Source organism: Barbus barbus, assembly GCF_936440315.1.
Source record: "Barbus barbus genome assembly, chromosome: 17".
Classification (NCBI taxonomy): domain Eukaryota; kingdom Metazoa; phylum Chordata; class Actinopteri; order Cypriniformes; family Cyprinidae; genus Barbus; species Barbus barbus.
The window spans coordinates 15,303,113-15,312,222 of record NC_136745.1 but is presented as its reverse complement, the minus strand read 5'-3'; the positions used below and the strand labels follow the sequence as shown (position 1 = coordinate 15,312,222).

The following is a 9,110-nucleotide window of genomic DNA, read 5'->3' as shown; positions in this document are numbered from 1 at the left end:
TGTATAAAAAAATTTATTTAAAAAAACTGTCAAAACAAAGCTATTATAAAAGGTTTAATGACTTGAAGTAACACTGGGCATGTCGGTTATGTGTTCTTGTAGTTGGGATAGTAAATCCTGCATTTCCACGGGAAGAGCATGGCCGATGTCGTCCACTGCACGTGACAGGAAGGTGCCTGTTGCCTCTTGCACTGCTGAGCATTTCACCTGATCTTCGTGTGTCCAGATCGGAGCATCTCTTTTATCGAAACGCTTTGTGATGGAGCGGTGTAGATGACCTGGGGAACAAAGGTTGTAAGTTAGGTCAATTAAAAACTACTATGTTAACCTTATTTGATTACTTGTCTTCTTTGTTATGTCTTATGTTAAGTCTGAAAAAGCTGTGTTAGCAATAGTTTCCTACCGGTCACAACTTCCTCATAACTGAGCATCAGCATCCACAGAAGCTGAAGTAGTTCATCCCATTTTCTCCACTTCTCTGCTCCATCCTGGCACACCATGCAGGAAAAGCATATGAGTTCAGCTGTTATGTAGAATAAGAACGCAAAATGAGTGCAATGATATTTTAAAAAGTGCAATGATATTTTACAGAGGGGTCTGGGGCCAGTGTGGAGCTCTTGAGATTGTGTAGCAGCAAGTTTAGAGACATGGGCTGAGAACAAGTCCCACCCAGCAACAGTTTCAACAGCTCGCATTTCAGCAGCTTGCTATCCAGAGTCCTCAACAATAAAAGTCTAGCACACACGAGAAAAAAAAAAGCATAATTAGAAATGTGAATAAATGCAGTTACAATACAAACAGCAGCAAATCCTCTTCATTTAGAGAACATTCAATATGTAAAAAAAAAAAAATGCAAGCACTGATTATACTGGTTCTCTCTTTTTTCTTTTTTACCTTATCTGCCTGCAAGAATGCATAGTGTTAAGACAATTGAAGAGTTGCACTGAAATTCTTTCTGAATTGTAAGTGGGGTTCTTGTCCACCTCCAGGGCCAATGTTAACATCCTCTGAAGAGATAATACAATCCTGCAACAAAGTAAATGTCTCTATTTAGCAAAGAAAGAAAGAAAGAACAATCCAAACTGTTTTTTTTTTAACGTTAGAAATGTTATGTTATTCTACCGTTCAGTGTTTGGGGTCTGTAAGATTTTTTCATGCTCATCAAGGCTGCGTTCATTTGATCAAAAATACAGTAAAACAGGAAGAGTGTAAAATTGTTCATGTTAAAATGTTAAATGTATTCCTGTGATGGCAACAATGAATTTTCAGCAGCTATTACACAAGGCTTCAGTTACACATGATACTTCACAAATTATTCGAATATGTTGATTTGCTTCTCAAGAAACAGTTCTTAAATATCATCAATCATGAAAGTATTTTTGCAGCTTAATATTTATTGGCTAATATGATCGTCTTTTTCAGGATTCTTATAAAGAACAACATTTATATGCAATAGAAATATTTTTTAACATTGAAAATGTTAATGCATTCCTGCTAAATAACAGTATTAATTTATTTAAAGAAAATCTTACTCATTCCAAACTTTTGAACGGTAGTGTATAATGATAAAAATAATAATAATAATAATAATAATAATTTCCCTTAATTTACTTAAGATAGTTGTCCTCTTTCTTTGGATATTCCACATCTTTTGAGTGGTTCACTGACTCCTTTGCAGCATTCATCAACCAACTTATTATATCCCTAAGAACAAGAATCACAATAATAATTACATCTATTAAATGAAATAATTATTATATAAATAATATTGTGCCAAATTAAAAAACAATTGCAAAATTTTGGGCTTAAATAAAAAAAGCTCCAGCAATACTGATTGTAACTCACTTGACTTGCCCAATTGTTTCATTGCCACATGAAAGCATCTTCTTTGCAACAGAGTGATGAAGACACTGACTCCTGAGTTTAAAATGAAAATCATCTTCTAAAACCTGCAACACGTATTGCAGGAGCAGGTACTGGACCTCCGTCTGCAACCTCTTAGTGTCATCCTTAAGACAGGAATAATGACGCGTGGAATGTTGAAAAAATAAAAGCATTACTTCATCATATTTTTAATATTACTTAAATTACTTAAAGTTCCAAATGTATCTACCTGTTCCTTCATAACTGACTTCATCAGTTCCCAATCCCATGGCACTGTTGAAGCATCCACAGGGTGGTATCTTAACATACAAAACAAATGAATAAAAATGTATCATGAATAGTAAGTTCTACACATTGATTTTTTTTGTGAAGTGGGTGGATATTTCATGTTTCGGAGCACATGCACAACTTTCCAGGCTACATTTCTGATTTACACTTGACTTTTTCATGAAAACTTAAATTGTTCATACTCCCATAACTCTTTTGAACCAAGTATCTACAGCTGTGATTACACTCACCTCTGAGTCTTCATCAATAGGTTATAGGCCTCTACGACAAAAACATCAGGGCTTTGTGGGTTTAAGAGAATCCCCCTGAGCAGATGTGTCGTAATATCCACCGGTGGGTAATACCGAGGCTGAATGAAGTCAAAGAGCAGCTGAAGAGTGCCTTCTGGGTAATTCTCCTCAATGGTGCTGTAGACCAAGCTAAGGCTCTGACGGCATAGAGGCTCAGCGGGACCATAGTGTTCATCTTCCTCATTGTCATCCTGTTAAAGACAGAAAATTACTGACTGAAATCTATTTCACTATGGATATTGTAGGATGTTCACAGATGTTATGACATGTTCAGGGTGAGACTCAAGGGTGTGTCTTGCTGCAATTTTGGTCCTAAGGGCTAAAGTAAACACAAAAGACTATCATTCATGTTAAAATTATGAGACAACCACATTATCAAAATTCTGTCTATTAAATAGATACGCCACCCAAAAATGTAATTCATATACTCACCCTCATGCCGTTCCAGATGTATATGACTCTTTCCCTTCAGATGAACATGAAGATTTTTAGAAAAATAATAAAATATTTGTGAGTCCATATGGGACCCCCAAAGTTAACACTGCAAAAACCATACAAAGTGAACACAATGATAATCTATTCTACCCCAATTGACGAATCAATGCCTTCTAAAGTGAAACAATAGGTTTGTGTAAGAACCGATGTATGTATGTTGTGAAACACAAGAAGTGACAATCCTCTGTGCTTTCGCGTGAGTTTCACATGGATTCTTTTTCTAAAAAACTTGTTTCTGTTCATCTGAAGAACAAAACGTCAAAATACATCTGGAACTGCATGAGTCAATGATGAGAGCATTATGGGGTAATCCCTTTAAATCAATCTATTTAAAAGTCAATGTGCATATCAAAGCATCTTACCATGTGTGGAACCGTTCCACTCATGCACCGATTTAATTTTTTGTACTGAGTCAGACAAATATGTTGTCTATTTTCTGTGTTGTTTTCAGAAATATCTGACTCCAGATTATCCAGCACATTTTCATTGTCGTCATCACTGCTTGTCTCCCAAAGCCTGATGGGAGGGCTTTCTAGAGATCCTGCATCTAAATAATTTCTCTTTTGCTCTGTTCTCTCTGGAAAGTTTGGCGAGGAGGGCTGAGAAATGAGGAGGCTACTTGGTGAGCTCAGTGTAGACAGATCAGGGGAATGTGCTGCTGTGTCACTGGCAAGAATCTCTGTGGATGTGGGACTATTGGGTTTACTATGTCTAGAAAAAAGTTCAGGGCTCCTAGGGGGCGATGCCCTAGATGAGGTAGGTATGGAGGGGGACGAAGGCTCAGGATGATCCTGAGTACGTAGGTCCTCATTTTTGCTGATATTCATCGTTTCACCATCATCTTTTAATGAAAGTGCATTGGATACTGATGCAGTACGAGTATCAGAGGGTAGCTCAGAGGTTTGAAACGACTGTTGACTGTTGTATGCAAACAGATGATTATTATCTTCAGACTTATTGGATGAATCAGAGAATATATAAGCATCTATCTCACTCGGACAGTAATATGGACTGTGAAGATTGTAAGGAGAGGGAACACTGTCTTCCCATTTCTGTAATGAGTCAAGATTGTCTCCTTGGTCTGCTTTTATGCTGTAGACAGCTGGCGTACTAAACTGTGTGTCTTTAGTGTTCTGCGATACATCTGCAATAGAGTCCTTTAATAATTCAGATTCATATTTGAACGGATTTTTATCATTGGACCTGCAATGTTCCAAAGACTTATCCCAGCTCAGCTGCTCAGACGGCAAGCTTGAATTACAATTTGTGTCCTGATGCAAATAATCTTCTGTTCTATGGAGCATGCCTTTGAGTGTGTTCTCCTGACTGAGTGACTTAGAGGCAACAGACTGCACACTGCTTCCTACAAAACACCCTGAATTAGCCACATCTTTGCCAACGCTGGTTTGAGATTGTGATTCTTGAGCTTTTCCAAAAGATGTTGGTGTTGCATTCACTTTCATGTCTCTGTTTTCTACGGACGGCAAAGTCGGCGATGGCTTCTGCACATCAGTATCACCAGGAGGTTCATCTTCACTCAGATCTATAACTTCCAGGGAGGAGCATGTATCTTTCCTTGAGCATCTTCGCCTTGGAGGGGTGAAGTTGTGGCCTGTGATATCGATGAGGACCTGAGACAAACAAATAATGAATAAAGTAGGTGAAACCAAAAGAAATAGTGACAGATCGATATGGATATTTCTATGGCTTATGCCAGTATTGATAACTATAGAGCAGGTGACTGATGGCCAATATGTAATGGATACCAAATAGACAATAGATCAAAGTTAAATATAATAACAATGGTTACAAAGCCTCCTTGAAGGAGTACTTGTTTTGCAACAATGGCCGACTGCTGTCAATATTGCCAAAATATTCACCAGTACCTGGTTCGTATTTATTTCTAACACAACGGAAAGCTAATAGGCTTTATGGTAATATGTAAAAATGTAACCTTTTAAACGGGCATCAGTCTATTTATTGATTAACATAGCTTTAATATCAAAATAATTGAAAATGAAATCTAAAAGAAAATATATAGGCCTAGCATGCAATCAAATATTATTTACTTGTGTCCAAGTATTTATATATATATATATATATATATATATATATATATATATATATATATATATATATATATATATTAGTTTTGTTCTTGAAGGTTGTTGTGCTCTGTAAAGCGATATAAATATCTAATCTCTTTTAAAAAATATCGAGGTAAAGTCAGCTGTGCGCGTGCAGGCTGCAGCTACGGTTCGCGCGCCATGTATAAAAAGCAAAAACCACGTGCGGTTGAGAACGTTACGTACACTCTAAACAAATATGCTTTTTGCATGTAAACCACGAGGTTCTCGTGTTCTGCGTAGGAACTGATAAATGTGCAAGCCGCTAAAAAAATAAGCAAACCATTGTGAGTCTGACACAGAAAAAACTTCTTGAAAATAGTATGATAAACTTACAGGTGTGACTGGTAGCCATTGTGCTCGAATGAACGGAACTGCTTCTTCTTTCTCTTCATTATAACTGCTTATGACCTCTAAATCCGAGTCGTCGTCGCTGCCAGAGCTGACACAAATAATATCCTCCATAATCCTACCTCACTCTGTCCCATTAGTCATGTTTGTGCTGACAGAGCACAGTCTTGAACTACAAAAAATAACATTAATCGTGAAGTTATTGTTGTTAGCTATTGCTTTCAAACAAGTCTCCACGAAAACAAATAATCACGTACCTAAATGTCAATATCAGTGTCACATAGCTAGAAATGTTTTGGTTTACGAAGGAGGAACTTCCGCGAGTGAAATGTTGGGTTATGCGGAAGTGTGTTGAGTTGGTGTGTTTACTGTCCACAGCGATTCGTTTGTGCCTCGAAATGCTTTTAGTTATGCTGTGCGCAGCCATAGATAGCCGTCAGGCAACATTACATTTGTTTATGAGCTTTCAACTTTATTATGCTGTGCCATATTGTATAGACCTAACCGACATATTGCGTTTGTCTCTAATTGTAAGCGCTTGGGGATGTAGCTCAGTGGTAGAGCGCATGCTTTGCATGTATGAGGCCCCGGGTTCAATCCCCGGCATCTCCACTTTTTTTGTGCTTCATTGTTTGTTTTCATAACATTGACTATTGTCGAAAGTCACGTTTTCGACTATTGTCGAAAGTCATATATATATATATATATATATATATATATATATATATATATTAACATAGTGGTAAAGTACCATTCAAAGGTTTGGGGTTGGTAGGATTTTTAAATGTTTTTAAAAGAAATTTCACCAATGCATTTCTTTGATTAAAAAATACAGTAAAAACAGTCTGTCTCAGTTTGTTGTGTTTCTTCATGTCATTCCAGACAGACTGGATGATGATCAGATCACTATCAGACTCCTTGTGAAAACAAAATCTCACTGGATTATTACAATTAATAGCGAAATGATATTTCCTACTGACACACTACAGCAAAAGATAGAAATAACTGACTTAAAACCATTTTTAAAACCATTTTTAACTGGTGAAAATACTAGTGTTCTAATCATTTTGGCCATGTATATATAGCCTACTATTAAAATATACAAAATAATATCAATATTATTACAATACTGTTAAATATTACAATTTAGAATAACTTTTTCTATTTTAATATATTATATAAAATGCAATTTATTCCTTTCAATTCTGAATTTTCAGCTTATTTTTAGTTACTCCAGTCTTCAGTGTCACATGATCCTTCAGAAATAGGGGTGTAATGATACACGTATTAGTATGGAACCGTTCGGTACGAAGCTTTCGGTTTGGTACGCATTACAAACCGAACGATTCGTTGGACTAATCTTATTACAGCATCTTATTATTCATGTGTGCATTTAAACTTCGTTCTTTCACTCCATGATTCAGTCTAGTAAAATGCATTTAGAATGATCACAGAATTCAAGATATGGAGGCAGAAAATGTATATATTTACATAATTTCATATAGTTAATCAATATCACAGAAGAGTGACGTTTTTTCTCTCCAAAAATCAGCATGATTACAAATGATTTTCACAACAGTTCAATAAGTAAGAAGTTATTTAAGAGACTTATGTTTTAGACAGCATAGTGCCTGTTTTTGCTCAATTTCGCCAACAAAAATAAATCCAAACAGAGCAACAGCACTGTTTTGCGTCTCTGATCAACATGACAGTGTTTAAATGATTCGGTTCAATCCAATGACTCACTTATTAACAGTGACTCGCTGCCACCTGCTGGCGGTTTTAATTTCACATTTAAAGTGTCTTTTAATTTTTTTATTAATTTCAAACACCAGTTGTCAACGTTTTGTTTAAAATATCAAAACATTATTTATGCATTTGTAACTGCAGGTTAAAGCATCACATGTTCCTCTAACAGTGTGCATTAAACAGTGTGTAAAAGCATCAAATGCCATTCAGATGCAACTTCGATGTTTCCTCTGCAATCTCTCACTGATTGGTCTGTTTTTGAAGACGCTGCCATCGATCTGGACGAGCTCACAGAGATTGTAACATCTTATATCAATTTATGTGAGGATATGTGCATTCCTAACAGGACTCATCTAATCTAAAACAATGACAAACCATGGTTCACTGCAAAACTCAGACAGCTCCGTCAGGCCAAAGAAGATGCTTACAGGAATGGGATAAAGTCTTGTACAAACAGGCCAAATACACACTGGAAAAGGAGATCAGAGTGGCAAAGAGGAATTATTCTGACAAGCTAAGGAAAAAATTATCTTCCAGTGATCCTGCTTCAGTGTGGAAAGGTATGAAGGATATCACCAGTTACAAGACACCATCCCCCAGCACTCTGGAGAATCAACACCTGGCAGACGACTTGAACGAGTTTTATTGTCGTTTTGAAAGATCACCCCACACCCGCCCTGAACACCTCTCCACACAACCATTCACACCTCCAGCAACCCTCCTCTCCCCCACACCTACATTTCAAATCAGCGAAGAAGATGTGTGCCAGGTCTTCAGGAAGAACAAAAGAAGGAAAGCACCAGGCCCAGACAAAATTATTGGACTCAATGACTACAGACCTGTGGCTCTAACGTCTGTAGCAAAGAAATCATTTGAAAGACTGGTTTTGGCTTATCTGAAGGACATCACTGGTCCCTTACTGGACCCCCTGCAGTTTGCCTACAGAGCAAACAGGTCTGTAGATGATGCAGTCAACATGGGACTGCACTCCATCCTGCAGCATCTGGACAGACCAGGGACTTATGTGAGGATCCTGTTTGTGGACTTCAGCTCCGCTTTTAACACCATCATCACGGAAAACCTTCAGAATAAACTAACCCAGCTCTCCATCCCCACCTCCGTCTGCCAGTGGATCAACAGCTTCCTGACAGACAGCAGCTAGTAAAGCTTGGTAAATTCACATCCAGCACTCGAACCATCAGCACTGGAGCTCCTCAGGGCTGCGTTCTCTCCCCACTGCTCTTCTCCCTCTACATCAACGACTGCACCTCTAAAGACCCCTCTGTCAAGCTCCTGAAGTTTGCAGACGACACCACACTGATCGGCCTCATTTAGGACGGTGACGAGTCTGCTTACAGACAGGAGGTTAAGGAGCTGGCTGTATGGTGCAGTCTTAACAACCTGGAGCTCAACACACTCAAAACTGTGGAGATGATCGTGGACTTCAGGAGAAACCCTCCTGCTCTCCCCCCACTCACCATCATGAACAGCACTGTGACTGCAGTGGAGTCATTCAGTTTCCTGGGCATCACCATCTCCCAGGACCTGAAGTGGGATATTCACATAGACTCCATTGTCAGGAAGGCCCAGCAGAGGTTGTTTTTTCTTCGCCAGCTGAGGAAGTTCAACCTGCCACAGGAGCTGCTGAAACAGTTCTACTCTGCCATCATTGAATCCATCCTCTGCACTTCAATAACTGTCTGGATCAGATCAGCTACCAAATCTGACCTCAGAAGACTACGGAGGGTAGTCCGTACTGCTGAGCGAATAATTGGTACAACCCTCCCCACTCTCCAAGAGCTGTACATATCCAGAGTGAGCAAAAGGGCTGGTAAAATCACTCTGGACCCCTCACACCCAGCACACTCCCTCTTTGAACTGTTACCGTCTGGTCGACGCTACAGAGCTCTGAGCACCAGAACGACTA

The 9,110-nt window shown here is 38.5% G+C and overlaps 1 protein-coding gene across 1 annotated transcript; it reads right to left on the bottom strand.

Annotated features, from left to right (window-relative positions):
* LOC306883092 (uncharacterized protein) lies at positions 1-5,759 on the bottom strand. The gene is made up of 10 exons (XM_079438184.1): positions 5,420-5,759; positions 3,320-4,588; positions 2,403-2,653; positions 2,114-2,183; positions 1,846-2,009; positions 1,612-1,704; positions 895-1,026; positions 590-734; positions 404-488; positions 1-278 (listed from the first exon to the last, which is right to left on the bottom strand). Exons 1-10 carry the CDS (start codon positions 5,546-5,548, stop codon positions 55-57), a joined length of 2,562 nt encoding a protein of 853 aa, XP_079294310.1. The 5' UTR covers positions 5,549-5,759; the 3' UTR covers positions 1-54.
* Between the last annotated feature and the right edge of the window lie 3,351 nt (positions 5,760-9,110).